This window comes from Neurospora crassa, linkage group I (assembly GCF_000182925.2).
Source record: "Neurospora crassa OR74A linkage group I, whole genome shotgun sequence".
NCBI classification, from domain to species: domain Eukaryota; kingdom Fungi; phylum Ascomycota; class Sordariomycetes; order Sordariales; family Sordariaceae; genus Neurospora; species Neurospora crassa.
In genome coordinates, this window is record NC_026501.1 from 5,431,470 (window position 1) to 5,449,447 (window position 17,978).

Sequence of the window (17,978 nt, forward strand, 5' to 3'; positions counted from 1 at the left end):
ATGGGCGTGACGGGAAAATCAGAGGTATTCGACAACAACATTTCGACCTATTATTGAATCCATGGGTGATTCGAACCTTCCAGCGAAGGAATCAGACAATTTGAAAACGCTTGCGATTCATGACTTCCATTTTAGCGGTAGACATCAACAAGCAGATGGGGGGGAAAAGGTATCGCATTCGGGCCAAAGGTAGGCACCCACCTCAGCTTCCAGGATCAAACTGGCCCCTTCCGGTGTATCATTGATTCATGTACCTACTCACAAGGATGGCTCCAAAGGTTGAAACGAAGACCAAGAGAAACCAGGCAGGCAGATTCAATGCGCTCATCCTGGGGGAGAAAATGACCTCAAGTAGGTAGCAAGAAAACAGAACAAAAAGTAAAGAAGTAGATGACGGGTTTCCACACCTCCCTTGTAATGATACAATCTTTCCTTAAGTGCCAGGACATGCGCCATTCCATCGGCCCCAAAAGAGATCCTGCTGAGTTCCCAAGCTCCTTAAAACTCCGTAATCCCAATAATTATGATGTTTGAAAAGGGAGGTAGAAAGTAGACGGAAGACATGTAGTGTCGACAACCGGGATAGAAACAGTATCCAGAACAAAAATCTTTCCATGACTGCCTTTCTCATCTGATATCTTGAGGGCGTGTTAATATTGTAAGTACCACAACGGGACACCTGTGTCACTCTCATGGATTAAGACCACTGGGGGCTCCCAGGTGTACTGTGACCATAAGGAGCAAGGGAATGATTGCTCGCCTGGTGCCCAGCTTGATAGCAAGCAACAAGACAGCTTCAAAGGCTGATTTCAGCCATGGGATTAGGGGACGTCAATTGACCGTCGTCTTCAGGGAAGCTCAAGCTTTGCGTGTGAAAACACAGAAGCCGACCGCGCTGTAGACTACCCTGTGGCTACTGAGCCCACTCAATTTTCTCCTTGACACTGAGTGCCCACTTCAGCTTATCCAACACCTCCTTGGTTTCCTGAAGTGCCCTTTCCTGTTCAAGTTCCCTTTGTCTTGCCTTGGCTTTGATGTCCTTTAACGACTCGTCCTGCGCAATCTTGTACCGTTCAAACTGCGCAGCTATGTCCTCCTTCTGTTTCCTCAACTCGCGTATGTTTCCATCCTGTTGGTCACATAAGTCGCGTAGCGTATTTATCCGGTCGTCATCCCGCCTCCTCTCTTCTAGGAGACTGGCGATCTCAGTTCGCATCTTGGCCACTGTTCGCTTGACTTCCTCCCCTTGTTCCTTCCAATGGCTGCTGATGGCGTTATAGCGGCCCTCCATAAGAGCTGCGAGGTTGGTTGCTTCGTCGACTTGCTTCTTGGCATCGGCCTTCACACGTTCCATCTCATCCTTCCACGTCCGCTCACGCTCGCCTGCGTCCATAGCCCGCTTCCGCTCCAGGTCGACAGTCTCCTGTAGGCTCGCTACCTGTCGTTCCTTACGCGCCAGGAGTGTCTTTGTTACGTTGGCCTCTAGTAACCGGCTTTCATAATCTGCGACCATGCGCTCGAGTTTGTCTTCCAACAGTTTCGCTGCGTTTTTCGACTCTTCGGCCCGTAACCTTTCAATTTGAATGTCGCGCTTCAGCGTCTCGTTGTCGGACACCAGTTTGTTGATGACGCGCCCTGTTTTGCCTAACCCGGCTTTCCCGATTGTCGAGTCCCATCCCCCGGCAAGGTTGGCCTCAGTGGCGCTTATTGTTTCCTGCATGCTGGATCCCCCGTTGTCTGACATGGGACTCTGTGGTGGTGCTGTCGCGTTCAGGCTGCTGTCTCGACTTGGGAGCTCGAAGCTTGATTTTGTGCCGAGCCTCCTTGGTACATCCAAACTAGATACCGACTTTTCTGATAGATTGTTAAACGACGGACTGGGTCTCAGCTTTACAGTCGGTGCAGGCGTCTTGCTCTCTCCTTTCTGCAGCTTCAATTGGTCTTGGGAGGCGGAACCCATGCTAACAGAGCTGTTCACTGAGCTGGAAAGAGTCGAGTTTTGTGAAGTTGTATTGGAAGTAGGAACCGTATCGGTACTCGAGTCCTCTGATATCCTGTCGTCGAAGCTGGAGACGGCGCGTATCGTGGAATTCATTCGCGAAAGAGCTCCCGTGGATGATCGGGGTGACGCTGGTGCGGAAAGTAGTGATTTGCCGTTGGCTCCATTGACAGACGACCGGGACATAACGGCGTTGATTGTACCTTCGGAAGCGTGCGCAAGGGTCGAACAAGGCGATCCGGCAGCCCGGTCAATCACCGAGCGTGCAAACGAAAGTCTTTGTATAGGTTGAATCGACTGTATTTGGGACGGAAATTACGCGGCTTCTATCGTGACGGCGGGTTCGACAGGAATAGTCTTGGTCAATGTCAATGTTAGCCTCAAATTGCTTGAAACCTGTTGAGTCGATGACGGAAAAAGGATCAACAGAGACAACGCAATGGAGAACCTCACGCACTGCAGACAGGTTCTAGGAGAAGGTAAAGCACTGTAGCAGATAACTTCAGTTGGACATGCACTCCCGTCCCCGCGGGTGCGGCTAAGGTAGCACTGTCTTATTCTTCCCGTGCATTGTGGTGAGGTACCTCTGCATGTATGAATGTGCTCATTCGGGTACGAATATCCCGACCGGGTATCAGCTAGAAAAGAGGGACATACATACATACCAGCCTCGTCTTGATGAAACGGAGAAGGCGAGTTTGTTGTTGGAAGAACGGATGTGGAAGACGCTTGACAAGACGATTGCGTGCGCATTTCTTGTTCGGATGTGGATGTCAGGTACAAGCAGAGAGGCTAGGTAGCGGTTGGCACTTGGACCCGTTGACAGCCAGGCACGCCAGGTTCGCCAGGGGGGATGCCCAGTCAGTGGCCGCCAGTGCTCGAGGTTGGTGGAAACGTGCGGTGGATCCATCATGCGGACCTGACGGCGCACATGGGGAGGCGGGTCGACAGCCCAGGGCACTTTTCGGCGTTGTGCCCTGAAATGCAGGAGTGACACAACGGGCCGGGGGTGGTTGCTGCTAATGCATGGACTGCTTCTGCAGGGCCGTTTGTCCGACTTGGACGGGAAGTTTTGCTTCGATGTGGCCACCTCAAAATACCAGTTCGATACGATCAGACCTATTCCCCAGATTCATAGACTGCTCCCGTTTACTTGAGCCTGCGTTGAATTGAACGCCGATATCTCAAGGCGTTGCGAATCAGACGTCCAGCTATCCTAATGGTCAACTGAGATTGCAGGTTGTGCCTTCAAGGGTGAACGTCAAACGAGGAAAATTGGTTCCACTGCAGCTTCCGGGTTTACTGCAATGCAGAGAGGGTATGTAGTAAGATGAGTGAACAGGACCCGCTGATCAGAGCCACCAACAGACAGCAGGGATAGAATGTTTGAATGAGGTTGAATGCTTTCTCCAGTGACTGCTTTCTGTGTTGAACAGTTAGGCGATGAACACACAAACAGGTGGATTTGGTGGGATGGCACCGCCTAGCCCCCATTGTTACGGCACCTGGGCCGCAAGGGCGTCATAATAAAGGCGGGGATATCCCGGTCCATCATCCTGTCTCCCCGGACTGGTATGTATCAACACATACACTCCGGGTCTAAAGCCAACAAGTTCGCAGTACGCTATAATGATTTTGTATAGCGGGTTGTTTAATGGACAATTTCTTTCAAACTCTGTGAACCTACACTAGTGAAATGAGCCGTCATCAATTGCTCTGGTGATATACGCGTACTTCAAACTGAGGTCAGTTCTGGAACATCGATTCAACCATAGTATTGCACGAAGGGAGTTACGCCTGCCGTACCTGCCTTGACTCGGCCATTAGTGACGGGAACTGCCGCCTCATCACACCATCGTTTGATCAGAACCTCAGTATATATGTAAATAATATAACATGATATGATTCTCACCGAATCTCTGATCGGGCCCGATTTCGACTGCTGTTCGTTCCGATCGGGCCCGAGGGAAAGCTGGCCCGTGACCCGTGACGTAGTTGCTTTCGGTCTACGGAAGTAATGCCGACATACTTGACAATTCGTTTACTTCACATATCTCGCGAATTAGGGTCACATACGTTAACCCCCTTCTCGTCACCTCATCCAACATCATCCTCGCGTTCCGGGTGCCAACGAATGATCTACCGCCGCAGGAACAGCGACAATGCCTGGACGGATCTATCTACTCTAAATGGTATCACTGTTCTCAAGGACATATTTAGCCCACCGTTTGTAGAGTTCTTCTTGCTCCTTCTTTTGATAACAGCAGTAGCCACCTCTTGTATAGCCGCTGCTCGTGGACCTTGTAACCTGATGCACAAGCAGCGATATCATACTCACTTTCCCCCACCGAGGTTTCTATGGCCATTAACTAGCATCGCGAGCAATATCAGTGCCATACAGGATGTTCTGAAGGCAATAAATACCGCCCGTCTTAATAATCACACATTATGTGACACAGATATCAGGTTCATGCAGTCATTGCCTGAGTACCATTGCCAGTAGGGGCGCCGTCGGCGGCAGCATGAGTCTCGGCGAATCCGGGCCGCCACCTGTGAAGGTATTTCTCTGCCAGAGGGCGCGCGTCCTCGTCTAAAAAAAAACCAAGCATGTTAGCAAGCAAATCAATCAATATTCGTTGAGAAAGGCAAAACTTACATTCAACCCAAATCTCATACACCGTGTCCAGAGCTAGCTCCCTCGCTGGTGGCTTCATCATCACCAGATAAAGCAGACTGGTCATAGCGAGCTGCACCGTAGTCGGATCGCTACAAAGACCCTTGAGGCGACCGAGAAGCTCTTTGCTGAGTTGGGGGATCTCCGACAGGAACCGGGTGAGAACCTTGTCTTGAGCCGTGATATAACTGAGGAAGCCGTCCATGAGACGCAACGCGCACCGCTCGTAATTCAGCGGTCCATCGAGTTTATTAAGAATTGTTAGTCGGTCGTTGTACCACTCCTCGCAACACCATGCCACGGCAACCTCGATACGGCGCCGCCAGTCTTCGAGAACGTAGTTGAAAAGCATTTCGCGAATGAGGTTGCCCAGGCTCATCTGTGGGCGACCAAGAGCGCTACTGGTAGCGTCAGCCTCGCTCTTGACACCGTCCCCTAGGCCTATGGTGCTGCGGGTTGCAAGGCGCGTTATCAGTGTAAGCCATGAGTCGCGGTCATGGGAGTTGGCGGCCAATCGGTTGAGGCCGGCCTTGGGCTTGCGAACAAGGGGGTCCTCGAGACCTGAGAGAGGCCCAAATATGCGCATAGCAGTGATCTGGCTGACCTTGACAGCAGTATCCGGATTGAGAACAGGCGGAGGCGGGAGCCTGAACGGGCCGAGAGCTAACGCAGAATCAGGCTTGGCGTTCTGCTCAGGTGATTCCTCCGGAGGCGCGTTATCGAGCTTGTTCAGTATTTGTTCAGTATCCTCCGCAGCGTAGAAGTCGGGTTCGTAGGCGTCGTCATCTTCCTCAACCCCCAAGGCAACCGTCTCGGCATTAACCGAAGCTTGTTGCGCCGTCGCTGTTCCTATGACCGGTACCGGGACTGGTGCTGCGGCAGGTGCTGCAGCATACAAAGCAATCAATCGGTCACGAACTCCCTATGGCAGTATTAGCATAGTTACCCCTATCAAGAAACTGCCGGAGCCTTACATTGATGGCCATATCCAGCTGCCCTTGGTCTAGTGACGCCAGCGTCCTGACATTAATTCTAGCAGTTAACGAGGTAGGTACTACAGTCACATCGAAGCCCTGCAAGCCTGTATTGTTAGTGAGACTGAACACTTCAGCCAGAGTATGTGGCCCTGGTGCAAGTGGTTGAATGCGAAGTGGAGGCTGCGGTGCGACTCCTTCAGTCTTCTGCCTCTTCACATCACCATAACCTGCAGCAGCCTGCTCAGGAAGAGCCCGCTTGCGGTTCGCCTCATCAAAAATGTCCAAACGAGAACGCTGAAGTCTCTCGTATTGTTGATTGAGGCGTGGCGCTATCGGATTATGAGAATCCCTTGCCCTAGTTAGCAAGAGAAGCATAAGCGGTAACTGGACATTTCTTACCTCACAAACAGATGCTTCAAGAGCATCTGGGTTGTCTTCGTCATTGACTTGACGAGAACTTTGTTCTTGGGGGTCATGGGAGAGTTGGCCAGTTTCAGAGGGTTGAAGTTGAGGACGGCATTTGTAATACGGCTGGAGGTGGCAGGACGAGTGCGGATGAGAATGGACAAAGTGTTGAGAGTGGCATCTACAATCAGAGCATCACTGTACACGACAAGGGCACCAGCGGTTAGCTAGTTATAGACGTGGAAAAGCAGCCCTTACGTACCTGCTGTTGTCCTGGAGACCACCGAGCATTCTGTCAAGGAGGCCAATGGCTTCCGCCTCGAGAAGCCGGGGGTCTAGGAACTTGTGATTAGGAGGAATCATAGCCAGGTTGACATCCAGGCCAGAATGCTGACATTAGCTGTTAGTAAATTACCCAAAAAGGCGAGGAAGACTATATCAACCTTCGGTTCTGTGCCGTTTGATGCCGTCTGAGCAAGGATTACTCGTTGAACAAACTTGATACAGCATAGCTTGACCGGCGTGGGAGTATTCTCCCATATTGACAATATCTTCGACTTTATCGCTGACATGGTCTCCCAAGCAGGGGGGTGGTAGGTGTTGAGAATACTATGCGTCAAGATGGTTAGTACCCAGGGGGACATGAAAAAATGTGTTGAACCGTCCCGGACAAAGCCATGCCAGTGCCCGGAGGACATGTGTGTCTGATGGAGTGCAGGAAAAGGAGACAAGTGGGAACCATAACACGGGATAGCATGGACATCAGACACACAATATACGAGACCACACAGCGCAGAAGGCAAGGCCATCGACCCTAGTAGGTGCATTACTTACATCCATCTCACAATAACTGGATACGCACTCGCCGCCGCCATGATACCAGCCTTGAGTACTAGAGGGTCCTGATCAGGAGCTTCCACCAGTGACCGTAGCGCATCTACTATCGCCAGAGTCAAGTTCTCCTTGTCTTGCGTCCTCAAAGCTGGACAAGCGAGCGCTTCTGCGATGAAATCGGCGGCCCATCTGCGCAGCTCCACGGGAGCAGACGGGGCCGTGAGGGGCAGAATACCCTGGATGATCTGTTTGAAAAAGCCAGGGTTTTCGAGAGCCATTTTGCGGGCAGCGTTAAGCTGTTGTATTTGCTCGCTCATCGGGGGCGTCTTTACAGGGGAAGACATGGTGATCAATGGGCAAATATATACACCGCGCTACCCGGGTGTAGCGAGGGGAGTGTAATATATGGACAGAGATCGTTGCTGGTGTGATCGCAACCTCAGGACGTAGCAACGAAGTAGGTGCAAGTATGTGATTGTGATGTAGGTCAAAAGAGTCTACGAAGGGGCTGCTTGCTGGATGGGTGCGCAGGTGCGAAACGCAATAGATCAAGCCCAGGCGACACAGCTTCTCTAGCTGTGCCCGTTGTCGTCGACCAAAGACTTAATCCAGACACAGCCTTTCAACCCTGCTGATTGCTGATTCCAATGGGCTTAGGACAATATCACTCATCCCCCGCAACGTGGGAACCGCTGCGTATTGTCTCGTTCTTGTCTTGTGCTGAGTCGGCGTTCGTCGAGAATTGCAATCGTTGCAGGTGTCCTAGCCGGTGTCGCTCAACGATTACCAGAAGCAGTTGGAATTGGTGATCAGTTCGAGAGCCGTCGTCGAATTTCTTGAGCGATAATCGGTGTCGCGAATTTCCAAGGCGAGCCTCTTCGTGTTGGTTCCGGTTGTGTGGTAGTTGTGTGGTGAATGGTGAATGGTGCAGTGGCAGTTTATATTGTATCCATGTAGATTTGACCAATGGAGCTTCCTAGAAACCTTCCTGACGCGCCGTCATGGTCTTGAACTGACAGGGGCAGGGTGTTGGCGCACGGATCAAATTTGGTTCATTAGTAGGTACATCAAGCCCATGCAGTAACAATGCCTGCCGCGGCTTCGGTTGCCTGCCGCTTGCTACGGGCAGCTTCACCTCTGGCGGGCTGTCTGGCGGCACAGCACTCCTTGATGAGTGTTGATAAGCTTTGGTTCTAATGCACCGTAGATGGAAGCACACCCCACGGCAACATCCGACCCACCCATCTTTTTCCTGGATCCGTCTGCTGCAGTACAGTGTCTCGAAGACGACATCATCCGGTGTTAGAGCTGCTCACCATTGCTTTGCTTCGGAAATCGGTCAATTTCATAGCAACATGTCCGGGTGAGTCACGGTTCTAGAGTGCCAATTTTCTGCCAACAACAGCACTAATCGCAAAGTTGAACAGCCGTCCCAACTCCGGTTACTATGAGCGCAACCACCGCCAGTCGGCGGCGCTGATTCGCGCGCGTCGCCCGTACCTCTTCAAGAACGTTGTTCTCGGTACCAGCATTACCGCGTTTACTCTCGCCGTCTGTACGTTGCCTCACCTTTTGTACACCCCTACCTGAACGACAACAGCATGCGATCTATACCTACCACTTCCGTCCTGCCTACCGAGTAAATAACGAGCTGACGAATCGTCCCTCCTTTCTAGACGCCTACACCCTGACCGTTGTCGGCCAGGACGAGTTCGAGGATGTCAAGGTTCCTGAGAAGAAATAGGCAGATGTAATATGAGCTCTGTGGTGTTGGTTGCTATAGATCGGTACGGGCATCCACCAAGGCAGCCCCGGCCGTGTACATTATGATGGCGTTCAGGGAATGGGGCGGGGCGGAACACAGCTCTTTGGATGGTTAAGGGAGTTAGAGACTCTCGCGCAAGAGTTCACCCTCCAGCCGTGTTGTATTTGTGATTTGGGTGTATCCAAATGGGTACCTTCTTCGTTAAAAGGTATATATATACATATCCCGACCATAGCTCATATGTAAAAGCAGGCAAGGAGTGAGTAGCCCCAAAAACCCAACGCTCAGTAAAACAACTTGCCCAGCTACCCTGCAATGGCATATACGCATTGGCTGACTTGATTAGCCAACTGATATCCCACCCGTACTCCGAACTATGAACCTGCCGAACATGCCACTGTGAAATAAATCATCTATAACTCCATCAACTCCTATCCACCGTCGCTCAATGCCGTAACAAGTACAAAGCGGAGTAAAACACCATTCATGCCCGACTTAGGTGTTTGGAATGCCCTGAAGAAAATAAACAAATCTGTCTGCTTGCAATGCTTTTGGTCCGACTTTTTGGTAGTGCTCCTAAGCGTGTCATGAAGCCTGGGGAACACCCTCCCGCTTCATCTGCTCTGGCCCAAGTTTGGCGCTTTTCACTGGCTCGTGAGCACCCGAAGCATGCCCCTTGTGCAGATGAACTGGGGGCCCATCCCCGTTGACTGCCACGAACCCATTTGTGGTATAGGGCGCCATAGGTTGTTGTGTGTGGTGTCGTGGTCCAGAGGGAGGCTCTGCAAAAGGCGCCTCATGATGTAATTGTTGCCGCTGCATCTGATGGGCTGGGTGATTCGGGTTTGCCCAAGGTGTTTGTTCGATAAACTGTTCACCGGCGGGGCCAAGGGGGGTTCGCCCAAACGGAAGTCCGGCGGACGCATATTCTGGGTGGAAAGCGGGGGGATAGTTCGGTATAGGCCGGGGGGCAGGCTCGCGAGATCGCTACAGCCGCGGTTAATATGAATAGGCAGTATGCATCGAGATACCTTGAACACTCACAGCTATAGCTTCGAGATCGTTTTCCACCTGATCCTCGGATGCGCCGTGTATTGGAGGCGCAGCAGGAAATCCAACGTGTTTGGCAAATCCCGACAGGATCGACACTTCCTTGTTGTAGGCAACAGCGTTACGAATACTCTGTGATTTGGCGGCGGGGTAATGGATTCCATAGTCGGGTATAGCGTTGGCAAACCGTCTGCGCTCTTGTTGTATATCGTACCATTCCTGACCAAGCTCTTCGAGCACCTTCTCGCGTGACTCGCGCACGGCTTGGTGGTATTGCGACAGGATCTGTGCTCGTTCTGCCACCGCACGCCTTTGAAGCATCGCCATTCTGAATTGTAGCTCGAGTGTGCTAGTCTTGATCCTCTCCTCTCTTCGAGCATTCAGACACTGTAGCATCGCAAGATATTCGGGATGGGTGGGGTTTTCGCAGGTAAGCATTGCTTCTTCCTGATTGAGTTGCTCTAGACGTTCCTGATATAGGCTGTGAAGCTGTTAGCTTTAGTCCGGATGTGAACAGGATGACTGGCAGACTCACCGCTCCCGGAAACTGCTGAATTGTTTCTCAATTGCTGCAAGCTCTTCCCAGGCAGACTTCTTACGCTCAACTGTAGTGATCCGTCAGTATGTGCAGAGAGAATGGGACGGAAGAACATGGTTTCACATACGCTCTTCTTCGTTCCTGTGGGCTGCTTCAGCCTCCTCGTCGACATCGTCGATTTGGTCCTCTTCAGCTTGCACTGCGGAGTCTTCGACGGCAACAACGTCTCCTTCAGCAGCAGCGTCGGCATTTGTCTCTTCAACCTCATCACCATCTGGTTCGTCAGGGGTTGGGCTCTTCCTTTTCTTCGCGACACCGCGTTTCCCTTTTTTGATTCGGCTGTCTGTCGCGTCTTCTTCGAGCGCATCCGTGGGCTCCGTTTCATCTTTCGTTACGCTATCGGCGCCAGCCGTGATGGTCGGCTCATTAATATTATCTTCCTCGGCAGACTGGTTGCCGCTTTCGGGGTTCGTCGAAATGACCTCAATGTCGACGACAGGCACGTCATCGGCTGAGAGCTTTTCGGGAAAGGTATTTGACTCAGTCCGCCTTTTGAACGGTTGGCTGAGATCTTGTTGCTCGGTGACTGAGGAGCGTTTCCGCTTTAGGATATCATGTCGGGGTGATAGTGTGAGGATCTTTTCAGGCGAGGCGGAAACTATTTGTACTTTCTTCGCCAGCACGGGAGATCGCGCAGGTGGTAGTTTGGCAGCAAATTCAGGCTCTTCGTCACTCAGGTCTTCCGAGGCCTCTTCGTCACCCACTTCTGCTTCTTCTGAGGGAGTGTTTCGCCCGCTGGCAGTGTTTTCCGGTTCGTAATCAGATTTGATTTGCTGCTGAAGCTTGCTAGGGCTGCGCTCGAACGTCCGATCGCGGCGGTCGGTGAATTGTCGAGTGCCAGGCTCACCCGCGGTGTCTACGATGTCGCGCGATACTCGATCTTTCGGTGGTGTGTCGTAGAGCCTCTCTGTCTCTGCCTCGGAGTCATTAATATCCACGTCCGACAGCTTGCTCTCGTCGTCAGTCTCAGCGCCAAGGTCCGAGTCGACGCCATCGCGATTGTCAGTTCGGACCGATGTCTCGCGATGTTGAGAGTGGTTACTGTTCATGTCCAAATCCATGTCGTCAGGATCTCCATGCTTGTCTTCCACGTCACTAAGTGGGCTTGACACATCGCTAGGGCTGTGTTGGAGCAGAGGCGGAGGGGGGCTCGAGAGAGCCAAGGACAGCGCGGTGTCACCGGTAGCCATCGCGGATCATAGAATCCGACGAGATTGAAACTAAGCAACGACGCGCCAATGTTGGGTTGAGCAGCTGAGCAGTGGAAAGTTGGACGGCCACGTAGAATTTAGTCGTGGACGGCGGACTGGACGTCCGAACTGTACGGGCAGCTCAAGAGCAGCACCTGAAGTTGTGGCGCCACGATCAGGGTAAAGTGTGTTTATGCCGGAAGGTTAAAATGTGTGCTCGCACACAATGAAATGTCTCGGAGATATGGCTTTGTTGTCGGTACGAGGGCGCGATTGTCAAGAGATAACGTGCGGTCTGGGTAGGTAAAGTAGTAGGAAGACAGATCGGGAGAGTGAGGAGCGGGCAGTAGGTATCTGGTTGACGACCTAGACTGGGAGCTGGACAAGCGCCCACAGCACCGCACCAGCACGCAACACAAATGGGCAACCGGCAGGTTTCTGGGGGGCTCCATTGCCTGCCCGCTTGCCTGCCGCCGCCGCCCGTCTCCAACAGCCCAGCGCACCACACAAAGGCGATGGCAGGCGGTGAGTCTTGGCAGCTTTGATAACAACTGATAAGCGAGTTTTTTTTTTTAATGGGAGGATGCAAGATGTTCCACGGTCCTCGACTCGTCCTTACGATGCGCAGTGGGGAAGGTAGAAACGACGACCCTTTGAAACCCTGGACCATTGAACCTGCCTGCATAGAAACTGGTCTTGCCTTGTACAACATCCTGCTAGAAATCAGAAGTGGAAGCTTTGCAATTCGATTTTGACAGCATTTACAGCCAATCACATCTTTCGCCTCGTCGTCGAACTTCAGTTGTTTTTCCGTGCTCTTAGAACTAAGTCAATCACAAGTGCTTGATTGGCGAATCGTGCCACTTTCCCATCCATTGCGCTTACACACGACGGAAAACTCACAATGGGTAAAACGTGCGAACAGCCCTACGCTACAGTCAACGCCATTCTTCCAGTATTCTGACACCACTATTATAGTAAAGGACTCGTTGCGCCGGTGAAGAAGGTTGATCCTAGCTTGGATGCTTTGTTTGCTACCAGTGTAAGTCATCTCGCTCTGACCAGACAGGCAATTGGAAGTTTACATGGCTAATCTTGTGTAGGTTGGTCCAGCGAAGCCCCGCCCAGCTGCAAAATACTCCGAGCCCCTACCGACAAAGTCCAAGAAGGCGCCAGTACCTTCCAAGAAAGAGGAAGACGTTCAGGACGAGGGCGATGACGAGGAACTGAGCGAGCTTGACGAAGAATACGATTCCGAGGTCGGCATTGGAGAGGATGACGAAGACGACGAGGCTGAAGACAACAGTGACAGCGAAGACGAAGCCGTCGCGACCCTCGAAGTTGTTGTAGAACAAGGAAAGGTCCCGGAAGAAGATGGACCGAAACGGAAGCGGAAGCAACCCGACCAGCACGACAATCTCGAACACAAATACCTGTCCAAGTTGGCGGAGGACGATGAAGAGCCGGCTGGCAAGCGTCTCAAGGCCGACGAGCAATCCGGAGAAAAGAAGGATACCGCCAAGGCCGAGAAGAAGGACGACGACGACAGCGAGTCTGCGGATGAGGTCCCCGTTCACGAATCGCTAGCGCCCGATGCTGCCCAGAACGAGATTGAGAAGGCCAACCGCACCGTCTTCCTCAGCAATGTCGCCGTCGAGGCCGTCACCTCTCGTTCGGCCAAAAAGGCCTTGATGAAGCATATGGCTTCAGTGTTGGACAAGGAGGCGAAACCTGCGCAAAAGGTTGAGTCGATACGGTTCCGCTCGACTGCCTTCGCTACCGCTGCCATTCCCAAGCGTGCCGCTTATATCAAGAAGTCCGTGATGGAGGCCACTACGAAGTCGACAAACGCCTATGTTGTCTACAGTACCCCTGCGGCCGCTCGTCTTGCCTGCTCGAAACTCAACGGCACAATCGTGTTGGATCGCCACATCCGTGTCGACAGCGTTGCCCATCCTGCCCCGGTAGACCACAAGCGCTGCGTCTTCGTCGGTAACCTTGGTTTTGTGGATGACGAGACAGTACTGCAAGTGAAGGTAGACGAAGACGGTAAGGAGGTGACCGAGAAGAAGAAGCGGACAAAGCAGCCTATGGACGTTGAGGAAGGTCTCTGGCGGGTATTCGGTAAAGAGGGCGGCAAAGTTGAGAGCGTTCGTGTGGTCCGCGACCCTGTCACCCGTGTCGGCAAGGGCTTCGCCTACGTTCAGTTCTGCGTGAGTTATCACTTCTCTCTGTCTCTTACTTGCCCGTTATCAACTAACAACTCTGTTCCCCCTCCGTAGGATGAAAACGCCGTCGAGTCAGCCATCCTCCTCAACGGCAAGAAATTCCCGCCCATGCTCCCCCGCGAGCTACGCGTCAGCCGCTGCAAGGCCCCTCACAAGACCCTGCGTGCCATCGAAGCCAAGAAGCTCAAGGCGCAGGGTGCCGTTCCGGAAACTATGAAGAAAGGCAACAACGGGAAGAAGGGTCCTGGCTCCAAGAAATCCGACTACGCCCCCAAGATCTCCGCCGAAGCCAAGACCATCGCCGGCCGCGCTGAGAAGCTCCTCGGCAAGTTCACTGCCAGACAGGTCATCGGCTCCGACAAGAAGAAGACTTTCAACAAGCAGGACAGATACCAGGCCAACCAAAGGAGGAATCACGCCTCGGGCGCCAACACGGAGGCGACCGGTCCCAGAGTCCCGGGCGCCTACAAGTCCCCCGAGAGTTTCATTCTCGAGGGTAAGCGTGCTAGTGCGGCAGACGGAAAACCTAAGGATCTCAAGTTCAAGGGCGCCAAGAAGAACAAGGCGCCGAATGCGGGTGGTGGTAAGAAGAAGACTGGTCGTGCTGCTGCGAGGGCTTCGAAGTGGAAGGTTCAAGGGAAGGGGAAGAAATAAGTGCTAGGCCATTTGCCTGATGTTTAGGGTTGTTTGCTGGTATAGAGCCAACGGGCAGCAGCCGGCGTGGTGCGGGTGCGCGCGTTTCATCCGGCGCGGCCCGTGGATTTTCAAGCTTCAAGAAAAGGGGCAGAATTCGAAAGTGAACAGAAGCCTTCGATTCATGACGCGCGCATGTATGGATAGGATAGGATAGGCTGTAATGCAGTCATCGCATATGAAGGTATCTCAACGGACTGTCCCCAACCGCGTGATACTTCGCAATGACGGGAATGTGGAGGAAGAGCCTTGGCGCCCAGAACTAGGTACATATGTAGTTGTCTGAAATTGCAGTATAACCGTGGAACGACTGTTAAGCCTGGCTCCGTGGTTCTTGCGACAGGGAATCGCAAACAATACAAAAATTAACAACACGGCCACATTGAAAGAAAATAAAAAAGAAACAACGTGTAAAGCCTTCAAGTGCACCATACCAACTTTCTACATGATGTCTCGTGGAATTGTGGGTGAGCTGTGTAGGGTAAATAGGCAAGTCCCGCGCTATTGAATATTCCAGGGCAAGAGTTTATCATTCTGTTCTTCACTTTCTCGGCCCCAGGTATTACTCCAGCCCTGCAACCTCTTTTGAGTAGCGCAGCTCTAATTTCCTTTTATGCCAGTGAACAAAGTAGCTTCGTGTTGTTGGTCTACAATCAAGTCAAGATTAAAGGGGTGGGTATGTATATGTGCTTTCGAAGGGGGGAATTACATAAAGTCGTCATGTTCTCGTCTAGTCCTTCCTAACTCCGCGCTCCTTTCGTGTGAGACTATGGGATCAAGGTGCTGGTTGTCAAGGGCCTGCCTGGGCTGCCGCTCATTTTCAGCTTGGATATGCACAGGAGGACACCCGTGACACCCAGCTCCCAGAATCAACCGACCCAGCCGCCCTGGATCCAACAATGGCTCCTCTGCATGACCATAGTGAACGCAACCGCTTAGTACTCAGCATCGACATCGACATCGTTGTAGTCGCCAGCGACCTCCTCGTAATCCTTCTCGAGCGAAGCAAGATCCTCACGGGCCTCGCTGAACTCGCCTTCCTCCATACCCTCACCGACGTACCAGTGGACGAAGGCGCGCTTGCTGTACATAAGGTCGAACTTGTGGTCAAGACGCGACCAAGCCTCGGCAATGGCGGTGGTGTTGGACAACATGGAGACGGAGCGGTCGACGGAAGCAAGACCACCATCAGCGGGCGAGGCAGTGGGGACGGACATGGGCTTCTGGTGGTTGATGCCGATCTTGAAACCAGTGGGGCACCACTCAACGAGGTTGAAGGAGGACTTGGCTTTGAGCGCAGCAACCGCAGCGGAAGTGTCACGAGGAACAACATCGCCACGGTACAGAAGAGCGACAGCCATGTACTTGCCGTTACGGGGGTCGCAGACGACCATCTGGTTGTTGGGCTCGAAGCCTATTCACAAAATATGTCAGTGTCTGGGATCGCAATGCTACGGCTGATCAAAACGCTCAAGTTCCACTTACACTGGAGGGTAAGCTCAGAGGTCTTGAAGCTCTCATGAGCACTCTTGGTAGCCGAAATAACAGGAGCGTAAGAGATAAGAGGATAGTGGACACGAGGGAAAGGAACCAAGTTGGTCTGGAACTCGTTGAGATCGACGTTAAGAGCACCATCGAAACGGAGGGACGAGGTGATGGAAGAAACGACCTGGGCAATCAGGCGGTTCAAGTGCTCGTAGCTGGGACGAGGAATATCGAGGTTTCTTCGGCAAATGTCATACACAGCCTCGTTGTCGACAAGGAAGGTAACGTCACTGTGTTCGAGGGTGCTGTGGGTAGCGAGGACGGCGTTGTAGGGCTCAACGACGGCCGTGGCGACACGAGGGGCAGGGTAAACGGAGAACCTGACCGAGGATACTGTGAGCAAAAGTGATCTCCCGAAAGCGCTGGGGCAAATCGGTCTTGTTCCAAACGCGGCTGAGTCTCCCAACAGGTTCTCTTTTTTCCGCCTGGATGGCCGAACATTAAGAGAGTTCAGGCACCATCTTCGAAAGACCCAACAAGGCTTGAAAGTCAAGATCCCAACGTTTTGAACAAGACCAAGTCATCCGTAAAGATGGCCTATTGGCACCATTGGGGGAAGAGAGGAAAGGACTAACTCTAGCTTGCACTTCTTGGCGTAGTCCTGGGCGAGGCGCTCGAGGACGAGAGCACCGAAACCGGAACCGGTACCACCACCGAAGGAGTGGAAGACGAGGAAACCCTGAAGAGAGTGGCAGTTGTCTGTCCATACCCGGTTAGAAACATATTACCCGCCCTAGACGTACAGAAGATAACCTACCGGTGATCTTGCGGATGCGATCAAGGACGTTCTCGGCCATCTCCTTGCCGACAGTATAGTGACCACGGGCGTAGTTGTTGGCAGCATCCTCCTTGCCGCTGATCAAGAGCTCAGGGTGGAAAAGCTGACGGTAAGGGCCGGTGCGGATCTCGTCGATCGGGGAAGGGTCAAGATCGACGAAGAGGGATCGAGGAACATATTTGCCGTTGCTGGACTCAGTGAAGAAGGTATCATAGGAACCGCCCTCACCGGCAACGGTAGAGTCGGGGTCCTTACGACCATCTTGAGTAAGACCGTGCTCAAGGAGATAGCTAGAAGAGCAGATGTGTTAGAGAAGGTCACGCCAAAAAAAAAAAAAGAAAAAAAAAAGCATAGCGGTGTGTTGAGCACTTACAGCTCCCAGGCGCTGTTACCAAGCTGGGTACCGGCCTGGCCCAAGTGAATGTGAACAACCTGTATGAAGCTGTATCAGCTACTTGTGCTTGCGGTAACGTAGTTCCATGATGCGCTATATGGGCGTGTGAGGTGGTATATCAGGATATCGACGTGGGACCTGGGTGTTGGACAGCGAGCGTGGGATTCTGGATGTCGTGATCCAGTCTATGTATATTGAAGCGACAATCCGTATTGTCGAGCTTAATATTACTGAATTGCTGTGTTTATCGGCGCGTGTCGTTGTCGCGAGCGTTTCCAGCTCCAGAGGGGCGTGTCGTTGATTTCGTTGCTTGGGTACCATGGGATTGCTGTCCAACGGCGGCGGAATAGGGGTCGTGTCCCAGGGCCAAGCTGTCTGTGCTAAGGATTGCGAGGTGTGGGCAACGGGCGCATGTCTTACCTCGCCTCTCATCTTTGCTTCGGGATGTGAATTATCTGGTGATGTCTAAAGGAAAAGCGGAGTCAAGAGCGCGCAGCGCGGGCAGCAAGGAAATAGAGAAATAAAACAGAAAACGGAGAGAGAAGAGGTCGGGTACTAGAGCGAGGTCTGTAGTGTACGGGGCTGGCGATTTCGTTGGCTGGCTGATGGGATTTCGAGGTTGGCGGCTAGTCCTTGTCAACAGTGGAGGGCTCGTGGAGGGTTTTGGCGGGCCAGACTCCAGACGAACAAGAGGTTCAGTTGATGGCAGCTGTGTTGTCTGCGGGAACTGTTCCTTCCTGATGGGTCCATTGAGAAGAGGGTACAGCTGGCGTCGTACTGACGACTTCACAATTCAGCAATTCCACGAGCAGCTGAGCGGTCACTGCGACTTTCGAGTCTCTTTTTCT

General features: G+C 52.5%; 6 protein-coding genes across 6 annotated transcripts; 2 read left to right on the top strand and 4 right to left on the bottom strand.

Moving 5' to 3' along the window:
* Positions 1–11: 11 nt before the first annotated feature.
* NCU09127 (hypothetical protein) lies at positions 12–2,937 on the bottom strand. The gene is made up of 2 exons (XM_953806.2): positions 2,657–2,937; positions 12–2,356 (listed from the first exon to the last, which is right to left on the bottom strand). The coding sequence occupies exon 2, from the start codon at positions 2,183–2,185 to the stop codon at positions 914–916; it is 1,272 nt and encodes a 423-aa protein (XP_958899.1). The 5' UTR covers positions 2,186–2,356; positions 2,657–2,937; the 3' UTR covers positions 12–913.
* Positions 2,938–3,922: 985 nt separating this feature from the next.
* On the bottom strand, positions 3,923–7,840 carry NCU09128 (hypothetical protein). The gene is made up of 7 exons (XM_011394944.1): positions 6,890–7,840; positions 6,499–6,664; positions 6,318–6,445; positions 6,050–6,253; positions 5,648–5,999; positions 4,656–5,595; positions 3,923–4,589 (listed from the first exon to the last, which is right to left on the bottom strand). Exons 1-7 carry the CDS (start codon positions 7,231–7,233, stop codon positions 4,468–4,470), a joined length of 2,256 nt encoding a protein of 751 aa, XP_011393246.1. The 5' UTR covers positions 7,234–7,840; the 3' UTR covers positions 3,923–4,467.
* Positions 7,841–8,039: 199 nt separating this feature from the next.
* NCU09129 (hypothetical protein) lies at positions 8,040–9,302 on the top strand. Its single transcript, XM_953808.3, has 3 exons — positions 8,040–8,252; positions 8,317–8,444; positions 8,566–9,302. The coding sequence occupies exons 1-3, from the start codon at positions 8,086–8,088 to the stop codon at positions 8,631–8,633; spliced, it is 363 nt and encodes a 120-aa protein (XP_958901.2). The 5' UTR covers positions 8,040–8,085; the 3' UTR covers positions 8,634–9,302.
* On the bottom strand, positions 8,757–11,861 carry NCU09130 (hypothetical protein). The gene is made up of 4 exons (XM_953809.2): positions 10,370–11,861; positions 10,240–10,309; positions 9,699–10,185; positions 8,757–9,641 (listed from the first exon to the last, which is right to left on the bottom strand). The coding sequence occupies exons 1-4, from the start codon at positions 11,490–11,492 to the stop codon at positions 9,240–9,242; spliced, it is 2,082 nt and encodes a 693-aa protein (XP_958902.2). The 5' UTR covers positions 11,493–11,861; the 3' UTR covers positions 8,757–9,239.
* A 233-nt stretch (positions 11,862–12,094) lies between these two features.
* On the top strand, positions 12,095–14,830 carry NCU09131 (nucleolar protein 12). The gene is made up of 4 exons (XM_953810.2): positions 12,095–12,407; positions 12,471–12,534; positions 12,596–13,705; positions 13,775–14,830. The coding sequence occupies exons 1-4, from the start codon at positions 12,397–12,399 to the stop codon at positions 14,372–14,374; spliced, it is 1,785 nt and encodes a 594-aa protein (XP_958903.1). The 5' UTR covers positions 12,095–12,396; the 3' UTR covers positions 14,375–14,830.
* Positions 14,655–17,949, bottom strand: tba-1 (tubulin alpha-1). The gene is made up of 6 exons (XM_953811.3): positions 17,551–17,949; positions 17,110–17,168; positions 16,716–17,026; positions 16,534–16,657; positions 15,899–16,278; positions 14,655–15,827 (listed from the first exon to the last, which is right to left on the bottom strand). Exons 1-6 carry the CDS (start codon positions 17,560–17,562, stop codon positions 15,349–15,351), a joined length of 1,365 nt encoding a protein of 454 aa, XP_958904.2. The 5' UTR covers positions 17,563–17,949; the 3' UTR covers positions 14,655–15,348.
* Between the last annotated feature and the right edge of the window lie 29 nt (positions 17,950–17,978).